General features: G+C 34.2%; 2 protein-coding genes across 2 annotated transcripts; both read left to right on the top strand.

Annotated features, from left to right (window-relative positions):
- Nucleotides 1-3,089: 3,089 nt before the first annotated feature.
- LOC149178954 (uncharacterized) lies at nt 3,090-10,273 on the top strand. Its single transcript, XM_089422298.1, has 6 exons — nt 3,090-3,421; nt 3,819-3,943; nt 4,006-4,076; nt 4,217-4,294; nt 4,476-4,600; nt 9,469-10,273. The coding sequence occupies exons 1-6, from the start codon at nt 3,090-3,092 to the stop codon at nt 10,271-10,273; spliced, it is 1,536 nt and encodes a 511-aa protein (XP_089278424.1).
- Nucleotides 10,274-21,532: 11,259 nt separating this feature from the next.
- LOC149178953 (uncharacterized) lies at nt 21,533-22,101 on the top strand. Its single transcript, XM_089422297.1, has one exon. The coding sequence runs from the start codon at nt 21,607-21,609 to the stop codon at nt 22,099-22,101; it is 495 nt and encodes a 164-aa protein (XP_089278423.1). The 5' UTR covers nt 21,533-21,606.
- Nucleotides 22,102-26,518: the final 4,417 nt, after the last annotated feature.

Below are 26,518 nucleotides of genomic sequence, written 5' to 3'. Positions count from 1 at the left end.
TCGCCAATTTAAAAGTACCCATCTTGAATTAAAATATATAATATTAAGAAAACACACATTTCGTTATATAAAATTATATACATATAATGATTATAAATGTATAATAGTTATTATTTTTTAAAATTATATTAATATATTGTAATAATTATTAAGTATTATTATACTTTATCTCTTATTATATATATCCTCTCTCTCTATATATAAAAAATGAAACACCTCATTCTTAAATTAGTGATTAATGTTACAATATATTCTTTAAGGTTTAAGGATATTAAACAACCATCCTTATACAACAAGACTTTCATTATAACAGAATTACATAGTAAATATTATATTAAACAATATCAATTAAATATTTTCTTTAATAAATATTTATATTTATAAAATAGATGTTTTTACTCTACATTTTCAATTTTTAATGCGAGTCTATTTAAAAGTTCATAGAATGAGTAGTTTTTAGATGTGCAATTCAATAGATAATTATATTTACATGTTCTTTAATGGTTAACATTTTTATGATTTAAAGTTTTATTATTTAAAAAAAATATTAAATTTATATTATTTTATTTAGAGGCTTATAATAATAAGAATGTATTTAATATTATTTAATATATTATTAGTGGAAATGAATTTGGATAGATAATAATTATTTCATTTGAAAGAAATAAATCTAATTTTAAATTAATAATTTTTTTAATAAAAAAATAAAAATAAAAATATTATATTTTCAAATTTTTAAATATTTATATTAAAAAAATAAATTTAAATATTTTATTAAAAAAAATCTTATAATTAATATTAAAAATATTATTTTTAATTACATAAATATAATCAGTAATATTAAAATTCCATTGTATTCTTATGTGTGAATTATAGAATTGCAACCAATTAATTGGAAAGTAGTAGCCACCGACACTTCTTTTAGTGTGAGTTTAATTCTCTATGAGTGATTAAGAGGGTTTTATGTATATTTTTAAGATTACTTTACTTGAGATTTCATTTTTAGTTTTGAAGATAAAAGAAAAGAAACTAATTGCATCGAGAGGCGTTCTACAATTTAGTATAGGGTAGATCATTTAGTATGGGGTAGATCTCATATAAACGCAAAGGTAAAGGTAAACATTTAACATGTAATGTTTAACATTTAATATTTTTAATCTAATGTCCGCTCACAAATCAATCTAATTATTATTATTATGTATAAACACAATATAAATTTAAAATATAAAGAGATTTATGAACACTAAAAAATAAATATGGTAAATAAATAATTTTTTTTATATACTTTAAAGGTATGGTAAATACGTAAAAACCTCTTTTTATATTTAGTCCATAAATCTCTTTATAGTTAAAGAAGATTCAAAAAAGAGGTTTTATTTAGGTGAAGCCTATGGGCCAAATACCATTTTAATAGCATGGGCTAAATACCATATTTATATAAGAGGTATGGTAAATGAATAAAAATATAAATAAACTAGAGGTATGGTAAATAAATAAAACATTTTTTTATATTTACTCCATAATTCATTTTATATTTACCAACACTCAAAAATGAGGTTTGAGGTGAAGCCTATTGGCCAAATACCATGGGCCAAATTATTATTAATATCATGGAAAAAAACATTATTAACCCTGATATTATTATTAATAAAAATAAACATGGCACATAGTATTGAACGTATGGTATTGAGAACCAATGGTATTGACCCATGGTATTCACATTGAATGTAGCCTATTTAAAGGGAGAATTAAACCAGCATAGATCTATCTTTAATGTGGATCTATTAAGCCGAAATATCCTAATATTCAAACTAACATAAAGTAAAAAAAGATTTGATCCCATTTAACAAAATAATAACAAATCTATAATCATTCGAAAATTATCTTTTATTAATAACAAATTTTAAAAATATTCCAAAATCAAAAGGTCCCGAGTCTGGGGAAAGTGGCCAATAGTTTGAACCATCTTAAAAAGAAAAAAGAAACAAAGACTGATGGGAAAACAGGAAAAGCAAAATAATCTATTAAAAACAAATCCCAAAATCTGAAGTCACCCATGTCACCAAAAAGGCCATTGTTATTGTTAGAAATTTGTCTGAGACTTCAATTTTGGTAGACAAAAATCCCATAATCCCATATTTACGCCGTAAGGTGTTTCCTTTTGAAATCAACTTTCCTCTTGGGTTACGTGTACATTTCTGAGCCTTTGATTTAAGTGTTAGATGATGAAAATAATCTTACCCATCCAATTGATTAGACCGGTATACGATGCAACCCAGCAGATCGACGCTTGCCCTCGCTCGACGCTACAGAATGGTTGCTCGGCATCAGGTATGTATTTCCATTTTAGTTTGTCCGCAGAACGGTCCCAGTGGGGAGGAGATTTGCCAAATGGGCCGTGCTTGCAAATGTTTGGTTCACAATCCTTTGGATCATAGTGTTCCTGCACTGATCCCCATTGATTATTTCATCTGAATCCCTGGTTTTCTTATGAAATTCATAGCCATTGCTTTCAGGGATAATTTCTGAACCCCATCCTTCTTCTTTAACAATTAGAGATTCTGTGATTTCACCTGTGCTTCCCATGTCTTCACCTCTGATTCTGCAATAATCGATAGTGGGGTTTCAAGATATTTGAATCTATCGCCCATTGCCTGTGTTTATATCATATAAGCGTAATATTTTTTTTGTTGTTTTGTGTGGAGTGTAAGTTAAATAATTGGGTTTTTTTTTGTTGCATGGTTGCGCACCTTGCACACTGCTCTTCTAAGATCAGAAGCCGAGATTTAATGACACGGAATACATTGCTTCACGTTCTGGTTATGTAAAAGTTCATGGATTTAGATGTCAGCTCAACATCAATGAACTGAAGTGAAGCTGGTGCAAGCTAACCCATAGCCTCAGAGTTAGCCAACATGTGATATACTTTCGTTGATGATATATTCTGACCCTCAGAACATACCCAGTCTGCTACAGGACCCATGAGATGATTCCAGGAGGTCTCGGTCAACCTTAAAAGGGCTTGGATTATCACCACTAGATGCCTTGGACTGTCACAGGTCCACTTCTGGACTTCGGTCTGCCGCGGGATGGCTATAGGAATTGCGATCTATTACAGAATGGTTGCTCGGCATCAGGGTATGTATTTCCATTTTAGTTTGTCCGCATATATATTGGGTGCCAGTGGTTATACTATATTGTATAAGGCAGTTCTGGAAGATGGGCTGACTTTTGCAGTAAGGAAACTTGGCGATGGTGGTTTGGAAAGGTACAAGGATTTTGAAGCAGAAGCTAAAGCAATTGGTAGGGTTAAACATCCCAACATTGTTCGCCTCCGAGCTTTCTATTGGGGTATAGAGGAAAAACAGCTGGTTTATGATTACATTCCACATGGAAGCTTGGCAAATGCCTATTATGGTGGGTTCTCTTGTTCTCTTTTTTCCATTTCATGTATATCTGCAGGAAATCTTGTTCAATTCGTTTCTGCATGGCTATTTTTTATTTTTTTTACAAAGATAGCCCTTCAATCACTTGCATATTATGAGTTTCTTATGGATTCCACAATCTCCCCTGTTTAGCTACTGTACCTTCAGCTAATACATAGTCATTTGAAAAAGATGTTCCTTCAGCTCCCGTATCTACTTTTTCACCATCTTTATGACTGCAATCAGATTAGATAAACATTGAATAGCTCTAATTTTCAATTTTAGTCACCTTGTCTTGGGCCAAACTTTTGAACATTATGGCACCTCTTTCATTACAAGCATAAGGGGAATTGACATTATTACAAATATTTTGGTTGATGTTGTATGTATCAGGTTCCGTCCCCGTATATTGGTTGATGTTACAAAGGTGGATCTGAGTACCACTGTGTTGGGATTCAAGATATCAATGCCTATTATGATTGCTCCAACTGCCATGCAAAAGATGGCTCATCCCGAAGGTATGCATTAGATTATTGTATTACAGTTAACATCCTATTTTGATGCATATATTTTATGAAAGTGAATCCATCATCTTTTACGGGAGAGTATGCTACTGCAAGAGCTGCTGGAACTATAATGGATTGGGCATCGGTTTTCTCTTTGTCGGATCGATCTTCTGAATGTTTTAATTTCCTTCTAGCTATTAAGGATTTAAGAAATTATAATGATTTTGGATTTTGAAATAGTTTGTTGTGTTGATAAAAATTGAGGCTTGGACATATTTGTTGTAGACGCTTTCTTCCTGGGCTACATCAAGTGTTGAAGAGGTTGCTTCAATTGGACCAGGCATTCGATTTCTTCAACTTTATGTAAGTTTATCATTTCCACCCATATGATTGTCTTCCCATGTTTTCTGAGATGTAATTGAGTTCATATCCATCCAATTGTATTATAGGCTCCTAAACCAATGGTAAGATCAATTATATTGCATTGGGTTTACTAAATGTGGATGTATGAGTGGTGTTAAAATTTAGATGTCATTGATGGCAGGTTTACAAGAATAGGAATGTTGTTGCACAACTTGTTAGAAGAGCAGAGAGGGTTGGTTTTAAGGCAATTGCACTGACTGTGGACACACCTCGACTTGGGCGGAGGGAGTCTAACATTAGAAATAGGTAGTGAAAATTAATTCTATTTTAGATTTGCTGACAAACTCAAAGAATCCCAAATAATTTGACACCTTATAGAAAGTTGATTCATATTCCTAAACTTCTTGTTTTCACTTTCAAAGTTATATTTCTTGAAGTTGGAACCAAACTCTATATTCTAGCTCTCCTTGCTTATGTAGATATGGGGATCTTGTATAATCGCTCTTTAGTTCTTTGATGTAACAACCTTCGTTCACATCTATGATGCTTCTACCAAAAAAAACCTGCAACTTTAACTTTCCTTCATTTTCTTATTCGTGGTGTTTGTATCCTTCAGAAAATATAGAAAAGACTTTCAAGGTCTACAGTTTCATACACAGTCATTCTAAAAGGCATAGAGAAATCAGCCTCACTGGTGATGGCTTCAATTTCAGGGACTTGAGCAATTACCAAGCCAGTGGGATACTTCTGAATAAGCCTGCAGACTATTTGGAATAATAGCAAATGAAAATTCACTATAATATGAAATGCCACACAAGGTTAGTTGATAACAATCTAGCTCTCAATAAAAATCAGAACATTGTGGAATTCTTTTAGGATCAGAAGCGACGCTAGGGTTAGAAAAAGCATTTAGCACCTATAATGTATCAAACTTAAAATAAGTTAAAAGTCTGACCAACTATTCTTTATCCCATGAGGTAAGAAAATCAATAGTTTAGAAGCTCATTGAATAATGTGATTGTTTGACAGGCTGGTGGATTGCAATTGACTGGTTTTGTTCAAGATATCATGTGGTATGACCCTACTTGCATTAACAACATAATTGTTCGTGTCAAGATAGAAATAGCCATGTACAGTGAAACTGGTTCTATTATTAGTTTTTAAAGCTTAAGTGTGACCATGGCAACATTGGCCATCTTAGTTTTCTTGAAGTATCCATGACTTGGTAAAAACTTGAATTATACCAGGTTCGTGGCAATAGGTTGAGGGATTCATCAGATGTTGCAACCTTGAAGCCCTGTGCCCTTACTATTATAGAGGGTAACCAATAACTCTACTCCCCCATCTGAACAAGTCAGGGGAGATAGCTAGAAATTTTGTCTTGCATTTCTTTAAAATATAAATGTTTTTATCTTGAAAAGAGGTCAGAAATAATGTTAAATCATATTATTAGAAAATTGTTCTCTTATTTCTTGAAGTGATCTAAACTGAATTTCTACTTGCATACGTGCTTCAAATATATATGCAAAGAAGAATATGCATTGCTTATACTCAAAGTTTGCATAATACTCTATATATGATTTTCATTTATTTTTCCTTTGCAGAGGACTACACTGAAGAGCATGCAGTTGCACACATTAGAAGATTACTGGACATTGTTGCCTGTACAACATGCTTTACAAATTTTTATTAAAATTGGATAATTGTGTTGCAAATTTGAATTGTGGCTATGCATGGGTAATGCCTGCTTATATTTTGGCATTTTTGAATTTTCAATTTTCAATCTAGTTTTTTTTTAAATAATCTTTTTCCTGTTAACAGATTTAGTTTATACACGGTTTAGCCTTAGTAAAAGCATTAATCTATTTCTTATGTGTTTTTTGGGTTCTAGGCATTTAATATAGAATGGTGTTTCCTTCCTTTTAGGATTTGGTATATTATTTATACTGAGGTAAGAGAAGTCCAAAGGAGGCCTTTTTCTGTTATGGCCTTGTATATCTTTGTCTCAGCTACGAAGGATTAAATCCTTGCTTTTCCATGTGATGTACTGAAATAAAAACTAGCTGTAGAGAATATTGTAGAATGCATCTTGTTGCAAGTCTGTCATGCTAATAATTGAGTATTTGACATTGCTAGAGTCTTCTTAAAATTTTCAATATTTGTACAGTTTAGGATTGTAGCAAAGCTCAGGGATCAAACTTAACTCCATGCTTGAATCGCCTAGAGGGTTGGTTTCTCTTTTAACTGCTGATCACAAGCTTGAGGCCAATATTGAAGAGTAAGATTCTTCCCATGATGCAAAACAAACCATGACCCTTTGTGCTATATGAGTGTCTGTATTCCTTTGGTCAGTTGATTGTGGAAACCAGTTTTTGTTTAGCCAGTTTATTGTTTCAAGCTCTTGATTTGTATTGATATATGATACTGTAGGAGAGAGCGCATAATTGCGAGTGGTGGTGAGATTGGTAGATTGAATACTGTTGGTGGAGCCGAGGTAGGAATCTACACAATCTTTTGTGGGATATATAGACATAAAGAAGTAAATTTACATACTACAATAAAGGCTCGTAAAACTTGACCGTGCTTCTTTTGTGCAAATTTATGATTGCTGGTCACAATCAGATGTTTTTATCTTCGCTAAAGTGCGTCATATGTGTTCTTTTTAACTTTGATAAGTTTATAAGCATCAAATTTATTTACATATGGTGTACCATTCTGCTACAAATGGACTATCCTAGACTTACACTTGTAGTTTCTTCTGTAAAAGTACTAATAATTTAAAAATTATTGTGCTTAAATTTTATCTACAAGGCCTCCATTAGGCTTGACATAAAAGCTCTTATATTTTATCTATCTCATGTTTAATGGCCATGCTTGCTTTCAAAGCCATTTTCTAAACTGAATTGTTCTCTTATTATCAACAATTTTTTCAACGGCTATAATTTGGAACATTTTCTTTGTACTTGTAGATTGGACCATTGAGATGCTGGCCGAGAGGTCTCTATCTGTCTAGGTCTATTGGGGATATGGATGTGGGCGAGTTCATTGTGCATTTTCGACTTTTCAATTTTCAATCTAGTTTTTTTTTAAATAATCTTTTTCCTGTTAACAAATTTAGTTTATACTCGGTTCAGCCTTAGTAAAAGCTTTAATCTATTTCTTATGTGTTTTTTGGGTTCTAGGCATTTAATATAGAATGGTGTTTCCTTCCTTCTAGGATTTGGTATATTATTTATACTGAGGTAAGAGAAGTCCAAAGGAGGCCTTTTTCTGTTATGGCCTTGTATATCTTTGTCTCAGTTACGAAGGATTAAATCCTTACTTTTCCATGTGATGTACTGAAATAAAAACTAGCCGTAGAGAATATTGTAGAATGCATCTTGTTGCAAGTCTGCCATGCTAATAATTGAGTATTTGAAATTGCCAGAGTCTTCTTAAAAATTTCAATATTTCTACAGTTGAGGATTGTAGAGAAGCTCAAGGATCAAACTTAACTCCATGCTTGAATCACCTGGAGGGTTGGTTGCTCTTTTAACTGATGATCACAAACTTGAGGCCAATCTTGAAGAGTAAGATTCTTGCCATGATGTAGAACAAACCATGACCCTTTGTGCTATATGAGTGTCTGTATTCCTTTGGTCGGTTGATTGTGGAAACCAGTCTTTGTTTAGCCAGTGTATTATTTCAAGCTCTTGATTTGTACCGATTTTATCCATTTACTGGAGGAAAAAAATACTTGGTCACAATGTGTTTGTTTGATTTAGACTCATAATTTTTTGTTTCAATAGCTATCGAATGCTTGAGGAAGGCAACTGATGGTGTTTGGGACGCATAGAGCTCTTAGAAGGCTGCAAATTGTTGCCGAGGCTTGCCAGCAGAACTTGCTGCAAAACAAATTGTTAAGGTACAAATATTGTTGCCAAGGATAAGTGGTCAATGTCACCATCTTTAAGTTTATTTTCTATCCTAGCCTAACCAATTTAGCTGTAGGAGGCTTTGAGGATAAGAGGACTTAGGGACAACACTACATGCATTGTAGTGGATTTGATCCCACTTGAGAAATCCGCACCACCAGCTCCAGTTAAGAAGGAAGGCAAATTTAAGAATTTTTTCAGAATGAAATCCACTGATTCATCGTCTAAGTCAGTTGAAAAGCAGCAAAATATAGACATTGTCCAAGAAATCTTTGAGGAGGGGTCAGCAATGCTCGCTGAAAGGTAGATAGCCATTTCTAGCTTAGCATCCTTGCAGTAGATTATGTTTTGTAAACACAGACTTATCATTGGATTCAGAACAAAGCATGATAAACTGTATCTGAGTTGCTGCTCCTTGAATGTGGACAATCTATGTTTACAAATTTTTATTAAAATTGGATAATTGTGTTGCAAATTTGAATTGTGGCTATGCATGGGTAATGCCTGCTTATATTTTGGCATTTTTGAATTTTCAATTTTTCAATCTGGTTTTTTTTTTTAAATAATCTTTTTCCTGTTAACAGATTTAGTTTATACTCGGTTCAGCCTTAGTAAAAGCATTAATCTATTTCTTATGTGTTTTTTGGGTTCTAGGCATTTAATATAGAATGGTGTTTCCTTCCTTTTGGGATTTGGCATGTTATTTATACTGAGGTAAGAGAAGTCCAAAGGAGGCCTTTTTATGTTATGGCCTTGTATATCTTTGTCTCAGCTACGAAGGATTAAATCCTTGCTTTTCCATGTGATGTACTGAAATAAAAACTAGCTGTAGAGAATATTGTAGAATGCATCTTGTTGCAAGTCTGTCATGCCAATAATTGAGTATTTGACATTGCCAGAGTCTTCTTAAAACATAAATGCTTCCAAGTTTTAATATTTTAAAATATGCTAAAAGCTTGTTTATGATTAACTGCATCTTCGTAGTAGTTCACAATGTTAACAAATCTCACACGTGAAAAGTTCAATCTAAAATCTTGAAAATTGTTACTAATTCAAAGCGCTTTAGAAACTAGATAAATCAATTGATTATGCCTTTTATTATAACTATTCAAGCAAATGTTGCATAGAAGCGCAAGGTTAATAGTTGCCCAAATTGAAACTGAATAGTGCTTAAGGTTTAGTGATTCTTCGTCAGTAGGTTGCCTGAACATTCAATAACTTTGTGATCTCTGAAATTGAAAATCAATACTTGCATGCAAGGATACTTGAAGAGCCTGAAGCGATCTATGAAGTAGAGTATGAGCTTCCTCAAGAGAATATCGTTGCTGATGCCCCTAGAGAAAGGTTGATGGAGGAAGATGATAGCGTTAAGGGAGTGCGGAATGAAGGGGAGGAGGATTCATCCACTGCAATTGAAACAAATTTTGATGATATGGCAGAAACTGCAAATTTGGATTTGAGCTGGAAAAATGAAGGTGATATGGTGATGCAAGGATTCACATCTGGTGTTGGAACTCGATGGTTCAGAGCTCTGGAGTTTCTCTACGGAGCAATGATCTATGGAAAAGAAATTGATTTGTGGTCGTTAGGTTTCATTCTGGGGGAGTTCTTGATTTTAGAACCTCTCTTTTCTGGGACTTCAGACATTGATCAACTTAGCAGGCTGGTTAAAGTTCTTCAGAGTCCAATAGAAGAAAATTGGCCTGGATGCTCCAATCTTCCTGATTATAGGAAACTTTGTTTTCCTGGTGATGGAAGCTCCGTTGGTCTGAAGAACCATGTCCCCAATTGCTCAGACAACGTGTTTTCTATTTTGGAAAGACTTGTTTGCTATGACCCTGCAGCTAGGCTAAATGCTAAAGAGGTACTTGAGAATAAGTATTTTGTTGAGGATCCTTATCCTGTCCTTACCCATGAATTGAGAGTTCCCTCACCTCTGAGGGAAGAAAACAAATTTTCAGAGGATTGGGCGAAATGGAAGGATATGGAAGCAGATTCTAACTTGGAAAACATTGATGAGTTCAATGTTGTTCACTCAAGTGATGGTTTCTGCATTAAATTTTGATAAACTCTAAAAAAATCTCATTTAAATACATTGGCTCTACCTATCTGTTATGTAGAATGTGCATTTAGTAGCGACCTTGGCCCTCATTTCTAAAAATATTCTTGTTTCTTTGATTGAGAAAATTGTATGTCACAATTGGCAGAATTCAGTTGCAGTAAGTTGTTTGTTATTGAATCCTTCTATGCTATCAAAATCTACAAATATAATTACATCCAAATTATTTGTTTATTTTCATGATCTTGCAGAAATCAGGGTGTACTATACAGGACTTTTGTTTTTCGGGTATATGATCTTTTAAATATGGAAATTTCTGGTATGTTTTCCAACTCATGCTCGTAACTATGGCTATCTCATAAGCAAAGTTATGCATATTCAGCCTTGTTGCCCTGATAAATCCTTTTGCTTCCCTATATCGGTAGAACATAATATCTAAATCTCCTCGAAACATAGTGTGGTATATATAGGACTGCTAAACAAACATAATATCTAAATCTCCTTAAAACATAGTGTGGTATATATAGGACTGCTAAACAAATGTTTCTTTCTGCTTTCCAGATGGGCATCATCTCATGGAATTATTATCCACTTTTTGTATTATATATATCAGAAAATAATAGAAATATACAGTTTTTTTTTCATGCTGAAAAAGTATATGTTTATTACTGAATCCAGCTATACCATCACAATCTACAGTTTTAACCAAATTGTTTGTGTGTTCCATGAAATTGTATATGAAACCCACAGTGCATAATCAGGGTGAAGTAGATATTTGTTACTGAGTCCATCAGTGCCAATCAGGCTCTACAATTACAATCCATTTAATCATAAATTTCAACACAAATTGGTCCACCATGTATGTGGATCAATCATTAGTCAGTAACCCTACTCCTCAGGAGCCAACGTGCTTTCAAGGGTTGCAGTTTAATGCACATTTTCACTATATAATGTTTAATGTTCTAAATGGGTTCCGGTTCTTACAATTCCTCTAGTAATTACAGCAACCAGCACTTTGTTAGTGGACTGCCTGCCCCTCATCCAGCTTATCAGTCTTCTTTTATACATTAGGTAGGTATGGTGCTTAGTTCTTTGTTGTGAGAGAAACTATAAAGAAGGTTCCGAACTCTTCAGTTTTCTTTGAACCCTAGAAAAAACAGAGTAAAGTTTTTTATTCCTTTGAATACTGATAGTAACTTTCTTGGAACTTTCTCGATATTCACTATAAGGGAGGAGGAATGGGAGAAGAGAAGAGTCACTTAGAAGGGGTTCTGAGAAGGAAATGTGATCTCTGTTTTCTGTTTTCACCTGAAATCTAGGGGATCAAGAGGAAAAAGCGAGCAGATATTTATAGAGTTTAAAACCCAAGGAATTAAAAGGAAGATGCTCGCAGATCTTAATAGAGTTGTTAAGGAAGTCAACCACCATCCTCTTAATGTGGTTATTTGGTGAAAAAATAGCCGAGGTGCAACTACGTTACAATTAGCTACCAGTTGAGACCTTATTGAAGTACAACACTATTATTCTATTTATATTGTTTCTGCTTAGCAATTTATTTATTTCCTTCATGGACATGCATGACAAAGGCTAAAATAATATCATGTTTATAGATTCGTGGGAGACCTTGTTAGGATCTCTATCCTCTGAGGACACACATGCATCTTGTATTGAATTTATTCTGAACACTGATTTTGGATAAGTTGCAATTTGGTCAACCACTTTTTGAAAATCTATTTTCAACATGAAATCTATTTCTAATTGAAAGATGCGAGAAAAGAATTGATCCAATAGAAAAGCCATGGTTTTGATTAAAATGGTTCTTACTATGGATGGTGGTATTGATTAAAACATACCAGTCAACCCATTTTAATGTTATATTTACTAGCTTACCTTACTGTTATATTGATGTTGTATGATACTTGATAGTTGCAAAATGACTTGAATTATTATGTTTTCCAACTATACACCACCTCGATACACCAAATTTGTCTATTATATATGTGGACACTGGATGCACTAAACGGGATTATGTCATTTTGTTCAGTGTACCCTTTTTAATCGATGTGTGACAGATACTTATTTTGTGGTTTCTTGGAAGAGTTTCTACAATTCCACAATTCCACATTAGTTGTGAAGATTAGTCGATGGTAAAATATAAGATTCAATATACTATGATTCTTCGGCCAACTTATCATCCCAAAAGGTATTATGAGGTGTTCATGCCTGCTTGCCCTCTCCTCGATTGTGCTTGGAATTCCTTATCTTGTGGCATCCTTGTAGATGAAAGGCCCTCTTTCTGATTGTGCTTGGGATTCCTCATCTGATGGTGTATTGGTAGATGAGAAAGTAAATATATGGCAATACATAGGAATTCCTAATAAAAGAGAGTCAATATATGTCAATACAAAGGATCCGAAAGTGTTATGATCAAACTTCAAGTACTTGCAGCCTTGTTGGTTTCTTGTTTTTATTCTGTTAATAAAAAAGTATGGCAGTTGACTTATGTGTTCTTCACATTCTGAAGTATTTAATCTGATGACATGTTCATGTCACTAATCTTAGCTTTTCTGGTTTCACCTAAAATCTAGGGGATCAAGAGGAAAAAGCGAGCAGATCTTTATAGAGCTGAAAACCCAAGGAATTAAAAGGAAGATGCTCGCAGATCTTAACAGAGCTGTTAAGGAAGTCAACCACCATCCTCTCAATGTTGTTATTTGGTGCAAAAATAGCCGAGGTGCAACTACGTTACATTTAGCTACCAGTTGAGACCATATTGAAGTACAACACTATTATTCTATTTATATTGTTTCTGCTTAGTAATTTCTGTATTTCTTTCATGGAGATGCATGACAGAGACTAAAATAATATCATGTTTATAGATTCGTGGGAGACCTTGCTAGGATCTCTACCCTTCGAGGACACACACGCATCTTGTATTGAATCTATTTTGAACACTGATTTTGGATAAGTTGCAATTTGGTCAACCACTTTTTGAAAATCTATTTTCAACATGAAAACTATTTCTAATTGAAAGCTGAGACAAAAGTGTTGATCCAATAGAAAAGCCCTGGTTTTGATTAAAATGGTTCTTACTATGGATGGTGGTATTGATTAAAACATACCAGTCAACCCATTTTAATGTTATATTTACTAGCTTACCTTACTGTTATATTGATGTTGTATGATACTTGATAGTTGCAAAATGACTTGAATTATTATATTTTCCAACTATACACCACCTCAATACACCAAATTTGTCTATTATATATGTGGACACTGGATGCACTAAACTGGATTATGTCTTTTTGTTCAGTGTACCCTTTTTAATTGATGTGGGACAGATACTTATTTTGTGGTTTCTTGGAAGAGTTTCTACAATTCCACAATTCCACATTAGTTGTGAAGATTAGTCGATGGTAAAATATAAGATTCAATATACTATGATTCTTCAGCCAACTTGTCATCCCAAGAGGTATTATGAGGTGTTCATGCTTGCTTGCCCTCTCCTCGATTGTGCTTGGAATTCCTTATCTTGTGGCATCCTTGTAGATGAAAGGCCCTCTCTCTGATTGTGCTTCGGATTCCTCATTTGATGGTGTATTGGTAGATGAGAAAATAAATATATGGTAATACACAGGAATTCATAATAAAAGAGAGTCAATATATGTCAATACAAAGGATTCGAAAGTGTTATGATCAAACTTCAAGTGCTTGCAGCCTCGTTGGTTTGTTGTTTTTATGCTGTTAATAACAAAGTATGGCAATTGACTTATGTTTTCTTCACATTCTGAAGTATTTAATTTGATGACATGTTCATGTCACTAATCTTAGCTTTTCTGTTTTCACCTGAAATCTAGGGGATCAAGAGGAAAAAGCGAGCAGATCTTTATAGAGCTGAAAACCCAAGGAATTAAAAGGAAGATGCTCGTAGATCTTAACAGAGCTGTTAAGGCAGTCAACCACCATCCTCTCAATGTGGTTATTTGGTGCAAAAATATCCGAGGTGCAACTACGTTACATTTAGCTACCAGTTGAGACCATATTGAAGTACAGCACTATTATTCAATTTATATTGTTTCTGCTTAGTAATTTCTTTATTTCTTTCATGGAGATGCATGACAGAGACTAAAATAATATCATGTTTATAGATTCATGGGAGACCTTGTTAGGATCTCTACCCTCCGAGGACACACATGCATCTTGTATTGAATTTATTCTGAACACTGATTTTGGATAGGTTGCAATTTGGTCAACCACTTTTTGAAAATCTATTTTCAACATGAAATCTATTTCTAATTAAAAGTTGAGAGAAAAGCATTGATCCAATAGAAAAGCCCTGGTTTTTATTAAAATGGTTCTTACTATGGATGGTGGTATTGATTAAAACATACCAGTCAACCAATTTTAATGTTATATTTACTAGCTTACCTTACTGTTATATTGATGTTGTATGATACTTGATAGTTGCAAAAGGACTTGAATTATTATATTTTCCAACTATACACCACCTCGATACACCAAATTTGTCTATTATATATGTGGACACTGGATGCACTAAACTGGATTATGTCTTTTTGTTCAGTGTACCCTTTTTAATTGATGTGTGACATATACTTATTTTGTGGTTTCTTGGAAGAGTTTCTACAATTCCACAATTCCACATTAGTTGTGAAGATTAGTCGATGGTAAAATATAAGATTCAATATACTATGATTCTTCGGCCAACTTGTCATCCCAAGAGGTATTATGAGGTGTTCATGCCTACTTGCCCTCTCCTCGATTGTGCTTGGAATTCCTTATCTTGTGGCATCCTTGTAAGATGAAAGGCCCTCTCTCTGATTATGCTTGGGATTCCTCATCTGATGGTGTATTGGTAGATGAGAAAATAAATATATGGCAATACACAGGAATTCCTAATAAAAGAGAGTCAATATATGTCAATACAAAGGATCCGAAAGTGTTATGATCAAACCTCAAGTACTTGCAGCCTCGTTGGTTTGTTGTTTTTATGCTGTTAATAACAAAGTATGGCAGTTGACTTATGTGTTCTTCACATTCTGAAGTATTTAATCTGATGACATGTTCATGTCACTAATCTTAGCTTTTCTGTTTTTGCCTGAAATCTAGGGGATCAAGAGGAAAAAGCGAGCAGATCTTTATAGAGCTGAAAACCCAAGGAATTAAAAGAAAGATGCTCGCAGATCTTAACAGAGCTGTTAAGAAAGTCAACCACCATCCTCTCAATGTGGTTATTTGGTGCAAAAATAGCTGAGGTGCAACTACGCTACATTTAGCTACCAGTTGAGACCATATTGAAGTACAGCACTATTATTCTATTTATATTGTTTATGCTTAGTAATTTCTTTATTTATTTCATGCAGATGCATGACAGAGACTAAAATAATATCATGTTTATAGATTCATGGGAGACCTTGTTAGGATCTCTACCCTCTGAGGACACACATGCATCTTGTATTTAATTTATTCTGAACATTGATTTTGGATAAGTTGCAATTTGGTCAACCACTTTTTGAAAATCTATTTTCAACATGAAATATATTTCTAATTGAAAGCTGAGAGAAAAGCGTTGATCCAATAGAAAAGCCCTGGTTTGGATTAAAATGGTTCTTACTATGGATGGTGGTATTGATTAAAACACACCAGTCAATCCATTTTAATGTTATATTTACTAGCTTACCTTACTGTTATATTGATGTTGTATGATACTTGATAGTTGCAAAATGACTTGAATTATTATATTTTCCAACTATACACCACCTCGATACACCAAATTTGTCTATTATATATGTGGACACTGGATGCATTAAACTGGATTATGTCTTTTTGTTCATTGTACCCTTTTTAATCGATGTGGGATAGATACTTATTTTGTGGTTTCTTGGAAGAGTTTCTACAACTCCACAATTCCACATTAGTTGTGAAGATTAGTCGATGGCAAAATATAAGATTCAATAAACTATGATTCTTCGGCCAACTTGTCATCCCAAGAGCTATTATGAGGTGTTCATGCCTGCTTGCCCTCTCCTCGATTGTGCTTGGAATTCCTTATCTTGTGGCATCCTTGTAAGATGAAAGGCCCTCTCTCTGATTATGCTTGGGATTCCTCATCTGATGGTGTATTGGTAGATGAGAAAATAAATATATGGCAATACACAGGAATTCCTAATAAAAGAGAGTCAATTAATGTCAATACAAAGGATCCGAAAGTGTTATGATCAAACTTCAAGTACTTGCAGCCTCGTTGGTTTGTTGTTTTTATGCTGTTAATAACAAAGTATGGCGGTTGACTTATGTGTTCTTCACATTCTGAAGTATTTAATCTGATGACATGTTCATGTCACTAATCTTAGCTTTTCTGTTTTCAACTGAAATCTAGGGGATCAAGAGGAAAAAGCAAGCAGATCTTTATAGAGCTGAAAACCCAAGGAATTAAAAGGAAGATGCTCGCAGATCTTAACAGAGCTGTTAAGGAAGTCAACCACCATCCTCTCAATGTGGTTATTTGGTGCAAAAGTAGCCGAGGTGCAACTACGTTACATTTATCTACCAGTTGAGACCATATTGAAGTACAACACTATTATTCTATTTATATTGTTTCTACTTAGTAATTTCTTTATTTCTTTCATGGAGATGCATGACAGAGACTAAAATAATATCATGTTTATAGATTCGTGGGAGACCTTGTTAGGATCTCTACCCTCCGAGGACACACATGCATCTTGTATTGAATTTATTCTGAACACTGATTTTGGATAAGTTGCAATTTGGTCAACCACCTTTTGAAAATCTATTTTCAACATGAAATCTATTTCTAATTGAAAGCTGAGAGAAAAGCATTGATCCAATAGAAAAGCCCTGGTTTTGATTAAAATGGTTCTTACTATGGATGGTGGTATTGATTAAAACATACTAGTCAACCCATTTTAATGTTATATTTACTAGCTTACCTTACTGTTATATTGATGTTGTATGATACTTGATAGTTGCAAAATGACTTGAATTATTATATTTTCCAACTATACACCACCTCGATACACCAAATTTGTCTATTATATATGTGGACACTGGATGCACTAAACTGGATTATGTCTTTTTGTTCAGTGTACCCTTTCTAATCGATGTGTGACAGATACTTATTTTGTGGTTTCTTGGAAGAGTTTCTCCAATTCCACAATTCCACATTAGTTGTGAAGATTAGTCGATGGTAAAATATAAGATTCAATATACTATGATTCTTCGGCCAACTTGTCATCTCAAGAGGTATTATGAGGTGTTCATGCCTGCTTGCCCTCTCCTCAATTGTGCTTGGAATTCCTTATCTTGTGGCATCCTTGTAGATGAAAGGCCCTCTCTCTAATTGTGCTTGGGATTCCTCATCTAATGGTGTATTGGTAGATGAGAAAGTAAATATATTATATATGGAAATACACAGAAATTCCTAATAAAAGAGAGTCAATATATGTCAATACAAAGGATCTGAAATTGTTATGATCAAACTTCAAGTACTTGCAGCCTCGTTGGTTTGTTGTTTTTATGCTGTTAATAACAAAGTATGGCTGTTGACTTATGCGTTCTTCACATTCTGAAGTATTTAATCTGATGACATGTTCATGTCACTAATCTTAGCTTTTCTGTTGTGGCACACTGTAAATCGTTTCTACCTTTCTATATTGTTTAAATTTCACATATTTTTAATGCATAATGCCCTGTGTAATCGGGTTCATTGAGAAGAAAGCATACACCCATAATTTTTAGTGTTATTTCATTCACTTGGTAGAGTACAAATTGATATAGTGGGTCATTGATGAGATGCCATTGTTTTTTTCATTTTCCTATTTAAGTAATAAGTTATGGAAGGCTCCATTCATAAACCATTTTTAAATCAGAAAGTAAATTTATCCTATTCAGAACTTCGTTATATGGAAATTTTCATCAACAGAATAATACGAAAGAATATTATTTTTGATAATGTGTTATAATGATAGTCTATTATGTGGACATGTGCTTTACTGGAGCTCCTGTTCTATTGAGATCATGAGGCAATGCGTACACTGCTTGATCTTTTGTTTGAAAACAATGTCTTTTCCTTGGTGGCTACGAGGGTTGCTTCTTATTGGTTCAATTCTTCAGATGCACTGACCCACCTTGTAGTGTAAGTGTTGCCCTTTTGCATTTTACGTATTTTCACTAAACGTGAATAGTCTGAATGTATCTGTCTATTTTTCTACTTTGATTGAGTATCCAATCAGATAATGATATCAATACTTGAAAATTGTGGAAGACTATCTTCTGTGTTTGGTCTGTCTATTGTGTGTCCTTGGACTGTATTTGGAATTTGTGAACGAATATATTGTGCATTGGCTCCAATGAGTAGAGCTTTGACGAAATAATGTCACTGATGTTCATTAATTTCAGTTTGTATATTCAAATCTCAAACAACTTACATGCCACATAGTTTCAATTTCAAGATTTTCCTTCTATTGATTCTCGTTTCATTGAAGATGTTTGTTTGTTATTTTATATTATATTGAAAAAAAATAAATGCTAATTTTTTTTAATGCTTAAAAATCAAGGCCAATATGTATTTGTATTAATTTATTTTCACGAATTTTTTTGGTATTTTTTCTGAATAACAAGTGGTTTTTTTTCCTTGATCAATGTATGCACAGATTTCTCCCACCTGGAACAGTGTACACAGTTATCCCACCCTAAACTACAATAACATATGTGTGCAGCTATTTACAAATTAGCAATGGAATTAAGAATCCTGGTAAACTCATGGAATTTGATTTCGAAATATAAAAATTTATTAGAAATATCTAAAAATGGTATTAGAGAGTTGATTTTTATGTACTATTACACAAATCTGCACCCTCTAGCACAAAATCCTTACAAGGTACTGAGCTTAAATGTAACATGGAAGAGTTGTCATTATCACCTAGAGATATACTTCCTTTCTATTAAGTTTAGCCGAACTAAACTTCTATACATATGCAAAGTGTGAAATGTATATGGTTTATAACATATCATCCGTGAACAAAAGATTTATCAGGCCAGAAACTAGTTTTGGTGTCCAAGTCCCTGGCTAATGTCATAGTATCCTTCCTCACTTTGTTACTAACATTGTCAATGGTTTCAGTGTCATGCCACATGGGCGATCTTTGGTTTGTGGCTGTTTTCTATGTGATATTTCAGGTGATCTTACTACAGTGGCATAATTGGATGTCCCTATTTTGGGATTATTGTGTGTATCTTAACATTGCTGTTGGGATTATTTCTCTGAAGAATTTTCAACTTCAAAAGAAGTCAAAATGGCACAAGTATTTTTTGTTTTAGGAATTCTCCAACATTTGTACCTCACTCTGCTGCAATGGGATTATATTAGAATATCTGTCAAAAAATATCTAAACATTTTAATACTCACAATAAATTCCATTGTAGACCTTGATGTTCTTCATGTGTTTTAGACATTATCCTATGTTAAAATGTCTATTAAGTATCTAATAGAGATGCGAGGAAAGAATTACCGAGAGAAGTTGCAAGTGGGTTAATGTAATGGTTAGAAATTCACAAATTGCCTCTGGAGCTCCCAAGTCACCATGACATCATGGTTGCTAAAGGAGCACATAGTTACATTTGAGCATTTTTCTTTACTGACTCAGACTCAAAAACAAACATATTAGAGCACGATTCTTACAATTTCTCTACTAATTACAGCAACCATCACTTTGACAGTGGACTGTCTGCCCCTCCTCTTATTTATCAGTCTTCTTTTATACATTAGGTAGGTACGGTGCTTATCTTACCATGGTCAAGCAAGTTGTGAAATGTATATGATTTATAACATATCATCCGTGAACAAAAGATTTATCAAGCCAGAAATTGGTTTTGGTGTGAAAGTCCCTCGCTAATGTCATAGTCTCAATAGTCACTAGATTAACTGAGTCTCATAGACACGTCAGCATTCACATTGGATTTGACACCTTCAAACCTTACTATACTTCAATTCGTTCTATTATTATAATAAAGTATTATTGTGTGTACTATTCAATTTTTTTCTGGTAAAAATAGTCCTAGAGTACATTCCATACATTGCAATTTCATACTGACCTCCCATCGTGGTGTTGTCCTTTCAACCTAAATATGGAGGAGATTAAGCCCTTTCATTGCTTTCACCGACAATGTGTGAAACCATCTAATTTCGACCTAACTCAACATAAATCTCAGGGCCATATCTGCACTTCACGTGTACTGCTTGTACTACCAGATTTCGGTTCCTTTCTCCTTCTCTATCAATCTCATTTCAATAAATTATAAATTACAGACATTCATTGACTCAGTTTTAGAAAGGGTTTCCCTGGATATTGGGCTCACATGAATAAATGAGACAGATCAGGCTCGACTGGGGTGACCTTGCAACACATTCACAGGACTAATGGAGAAATCAAGAGTTTAGAGTAAAACCTCCTCTACTAGTGCTGCTTTAATGGTGTCCTCTGCTTCTCTTCACTTCTTATCTCACCCAATATACTCAAAGGTAGGGAGCAAGCAAGAAAGAAACAGAATCTGCAACAAGCAACAATTTGGCCTTTTCAATTTTGTTTTAATCCCATCCACCTGGCTAAGCATTAAACTTCCTTTGTGCAGTGCCATCATTGCTCTGAGTGGTCTCAAACATTTCCAAAAGTCATTTTATGTAAAAACTGTTTTATGCATCCTATTTACTTTTCCAGCTATTGCATGATTGTTGCTATGGTCCGAAATTAATTTCTACATTAATTCTTTATCAAAGTATTCTTTTGTTGTATTTGTGTTCTTCAATTTATGCCTTACCGCGTTTCCTTTGCAACATCTGGTGCAAATGCTAGTTTTTACCATATTTGAATGTGTTTTTATGATGAGAATCAATTCAGTAGCATCGAAAACCATAGGTCACCAGAAAACTTAATAAGGATAACCCAAATTTAAAAAAAAACCACCATTCGAGAAGAATTGTGATGGCAACGTGTCGTGTCAGTTATTTATAGGGCGCGCTCCTGGGCTGCCATTCTCCTTTGTCAAACGTACCTCTGAGTATAGCAGCCCGTCTCTAAGTGGGCCTATCACCATATTTTTAGGTTTGACAATTAAAGAGTTCGGCCACCGGTTTTCTTGAAGAGCTTGTACTGGCTTTCTTCTCACCACAAGTCCGACGTTCTGGTCTAATTTCATAACAATGAGAGGGATGATGGAAGGATATTTTGCCCACTCTTACGCTATGTAGCCGAAGGTCTGTGAGATAATCAGTTTCCCTGTTCGATCCCCATCTGTCACTGGCGATGCAAATGTCCAACGAAACCCCGATGAAGAGCCTTCGGGACTCATCATTACATTCGATTAACAATAGAGGGGAGGCCGAGGGAGAGGCCGAGGGCATCAATCTCATTTCAAAGCGACCCCGCACGGCCAAAGACGGCGACGGCTTCGAAGAATTCTGCGCTCTGCTGAAACGAATCGAGGCGACACACAGGTACTGCCTCAGGACTCGTAATCACCTCAATCCCCAAGAAACCGCTTTAGAATACGTCAAAAAGGTTGCGTCCAACGCGTCCTGGCGCCCCTCCTTCGAGTGGGAGGACTTCTCAAACCGCGGGAATGGAACCCGCGACGTGGAGTTCAGCTTGCCCGCCGTGAAGGCTGGAGATGGGCCGGTCGAGGAGGAAGAAGGAGATCGTCAAGCGAGTAAGAATTTGAAACGGGAGGCCAGTACGAATCCCAACCTCGAAGGCTTAGATTTGAATATTTTACCGGCGGAGTTGACGCTACTTCAGTAGGTATTAGGTTTTGGCAGATAAAAGTAACAAGGAGGCTGTTACTGGCCAAGCTGTTACCATGGCTAAATATCGTCAACCTGCACGGGCATATCTAGAATGTCGCAACTATGTGTATAATGATTAATCTGTGATGCTATTTTATATCTAAATCGTAGAACTTACTTTATTATCATTAAAAACGTCCTGTCTAGACTCTACAAACGTTTTGAAATCCTGCCCGTTCATTGAGATTAGTTCTGTTTTATTATTTTTGGAATATGAGGAAATATGCATCCCTGAAATGTTCTTATTCTTTTAGAATAATAGAAATAAAGCTCAAATTCTCGTTCAAAATCATCAGAATTTTAATTTATTGAAGGATGAAAATAAAACGCTTCATCTACAAATTTTCTTTTTGACATTTAGCGCATATCAGGCAGCAACAATATCTAAGTTTTCTGCTTCAATTTCTAATTGTTTCAGCTATCGTTCCATAGGTATGGTCGTTGTCGGGATCCAAATGTCAAAGTCATTGTCAGTTGCTTGCCTGTTGAAAAGAGCATAGCCATTCAAATTCAATGTGTTTGGAGACGAATTTGATTTTTGCATTGTGATGAAATAAAATAATGATATGTGCTTAATATCTTGTTCATAGAACGTTTATTGAACATTACAGAATTCTAAAATGTTTGGTGTCTACACCCGTCAAGCTCTGAATTGTCGAGTGTTGGGCGAAAGCCTTATGTTACTGTAATTTCTGTTTCAATTACAGTAAATAATTTGTGCCTCAGAAATTTATATATTTTTAAAAGAAGTTTAGGATCCTAGTTGTTTGCTTTTTACCTAAGAGGTAGATATTTTTTTGGCGTTGTAGATATATATTTTGGGGAGAGTTGCAGATATTTATGTATTTTTAAAAGAAATTTAGGATCCTAGTCGTTTTCTTTTTCCCTAAGAGGTGGATATTTTTTTGGCGTTGTAGATATATATTTTGGGGAGAGTTGCAGATATATATTAGTTTGAAAGTGGGTAGCTAGTTGACTATGTCAATTCCAAACCTAGTCGACTATGTCATATTTTCTTGTATGTTAGCCAATCACTATTGGTGTCAACCCATATAAATCATTATTAGTGATATCCATTACTTCCGATTCCCCCTTGTGTGTAATGAATCGATGAGTTGTTCTGTGTCAAATAGTTTTTCTACTTCATTCTGTGAGATGGGTGTATTCACGAAAATGGATGGTTTGTTGTATGGCTGACCTTCTTTAAATGCACATTGTTGGTATTGATTGTATTCCCATTTATAAAATGACATGACATGATCGATCAGACACATGACCAAAAAAGTTAGAGAACTGTTGGGCGGAGAAATAACGAGTGGAGAAAGAAAGAGTGCAAAGATACAGAATTAGAGCAAACCAAACCTCGTCAGAGGTTATCTGAGAAATTTGAGAAAAACAAACCTCGACCTTGTCTGAAACAATGGTCCTTTGACTGATAAAATCGTACACATTCATTATGTGGTGACAGAATAATAAATAGGCTACACAGCAGAGAAATGAAGAAATGGTCGACCATATATACTGAATTAACCTAAGAGGGTATATAGAGTGGAATCGTCTAGATTGTATACATTGACATATAATTTGAATTGAAAAAATTTAATACAATATTACTCTTTTGTAATATCGTATTAGATTAATTAAATACAATATTAAATAGTTTTTTAACATTATATTCGTGTGCTCACATTTTGCTCAATGGTAAAGGGTAAATTTCATGCTATTATTGTAGGTTGAAAAACACAATTATATTGCCTAAATACCTGGAAAATTGCAAATCTATCACTTCTAACGAAGAGATCATTGATCTAAGCATAATAGAAAACTCATGATTAAAAGTGCATTAGATTGAATATTCAATAATAATAACTCAAAAGTACAATTACAAATGTTTTTTTGGATTCCTTGAACTTCCTTTTTTCTTGACCCGCTTATAGCTTAGGCTCATCTATGAGGTATGGAAGGACTTTCTACCATGCCCAAAAAAATTAGGCAATATACTTTTTATTCCAATATTTTAAATCATTTAAATGTAGAATTATAACCTTGAAAACAATAAAAACTCTTTTAAAATTGTTTCAATTATGAATATTGCAAATAATATTATATATTGGACCAATTAGCTTAGTTTTATATTTAGAATAGCAAGTAAAATAGCAAGTTTTAAGAATTTTTGTGTTGATTTATTCACTCACTTGCACCATAAATTGTGATACTTAATACAGATTAATACAGATTGAATTTTCAAGAAATTATATATTACAATGAACCACATAAATTCCACGTTATTAAATATTTTATGTTCATAATAAAATGATATATAAGTGTGTGCAAACATTCTTTAAAAATATACACTTATATTATCAATTGATAATTATTTATTTTTCAAACCAAACTCACTTCTAATTTTTACTTTCTTCTATAAACACATAATTATAATTATCACAAAAATCATAGATTTTTACATATTTCACTAAAAACGTGCTCACCAATTTACCTGCAACATTATCATTTAGTAACCATATCTTATGCCATTTCATAAATCAGAAAGGGACTTTGAATGGTAAATTGGAAGCTAGAATCTCAATTAGAAATCTGCAAGTCTTAATATTAATCCGTGAACCCAATTTTTAGTAGTACGTCTAAATTTGGTAACTATGATTTCTACTAGAAATCCTCCAACATAGCAAAGAAATTCAATTACTTTCTCCTCTTCTTTCACCTTCGAGAAGGTCTCATTATATATGCTTTTCCTAGATCTATAGGACGTATCTATATAGTTAAGGCCAAAAGAACTTAGGCTTGGTGGCATATGAATTGGGTGGATATAAGTTAGGATAAACTTCATAGCACGTGAACCAAGCAATTACATATCTTGCACAAGTTTCATGCTAAATTAAAAGATTTCCCCATCTCACTATGAACTTTCTTCTTAATTATGATGTTTTCCACTTATGAAATTATTGTCTTCTTAATTATGATGTTTTCTACTTATGAAATCATTATTATTTCATAATTATGAATTTGTAATCAAATAATTATGAGAAATTACTAAATTATGTAAATTTGGCCCTCTAATGTCTAATAACTTCTTTGTAAGAGCTACCTGAGCAAAAGCAATGGTGAAAGAGGATGCATTTTATGTTGCAAAAAGATGTGAGGTGAGTTAAGGTTTGTCCCAACAAAATGAAGTGCAAAATAGGGTTATAACATATGCATCTAGATGCATGAGGTCAAAAGGGAAACTCATAGTTCAAATGCTTTACAACTAGGTGTCAAAATATAAGGAAGAAGTCACAAATCAAGGAACCAAATTAGAGAAACTTTGGCAACCAAGTCTCAATAATAAATAAATCATCAATAAGGGAGGCACACCAATTCTTGATATAAAGAATAACTAAACATGGTTTTCAAAGCTATACATTGCGTATCCATGCAATAAATAAGAGATTATCGTCATCAACAGATACATTATGGATTCATGTCATAGTATACATCACCATGACTATCAAAACATAAAAGATAGGTGCCCCAGAGTACTCTTCAAAGCACATGATATGGCACAAACTCCATCGTAGCTTTTCAAGGGTTTCATGTAAGAGCAAAATGTCTTAGAACTCAAGGTCTGTTGGAAATAATACTGAGAGGGGGGGGGGGGGGGGGGGGTGAATCAGTATTATCAGATCAATCAAACTTTTTCAATTTCATGCTCAGAAACATATACGCTACTTCAATTAAGTGAACCCGCGTGTACATGCTACTGTGTCTAATGAAACTCGCGTATATCCAGAGATCTTATAATTCAGTTAGCTTAATCTTCAATAAATGCATCAGATCATTATTAAGCATATTAACAGTAAACAGGTGCAGAATAACAGAACAGAACATCACACAAGAGCCACACACATAAACACCATGATATAAGGTGGAAACCCAATGTGGGGGAAAACCACCTGCTGCAATTCGTCTCTTTCTCTTTAATAAGAAACTTCTTTTACAATGCACTGGTGCAGTCCTTTACCAGCACACAGGTTGCAACCTGCAGAGGGCTACAACCCTCATAGCTCTTGTACTAGCCGATCCATTTACTAGTACGTAGGTGCCAACCCTACAGAAGGCTACAACCTTCACTCGTTTTCCAGTTGCTCCTGGAAGGGAGCTACAACCCCCTTTGGCTCTTGTACTGGCTGATATGTTTAGCAGTACGTAGGTGCCGGCCTACGATCTTCCCGGGACCACGTTTCATACATTTTCATACTGGATCCATAAGTCAATCACCATTGTAGTACAACCTGCATCATCAATCACTGAAACACCCAATGCTGAATCACTGTAACCCTGTCAACAACAACCAGACAACATAACAACTACCA

Source organism: Pinus tabuliformis, chromosome 4_1 (genome assembly GCF_031772625.1).
Source record: "Pinus tabuliformis cultivar Carrire ecotype Pingquan chromosome 4_1, CPIR1, whole genome shotgun sequence".
NCBI lineage: Eukaryota > Viridiplantae > Streptophyta > Pinopsida > Pinales > Pinaceae > Pinus > Pinus tabuliformis.
The sequence above is the reverse complement of the archived record's forward strand: the minus strand, read 5'-3'. Positions and strand labels throughout refer to the sequence as shown.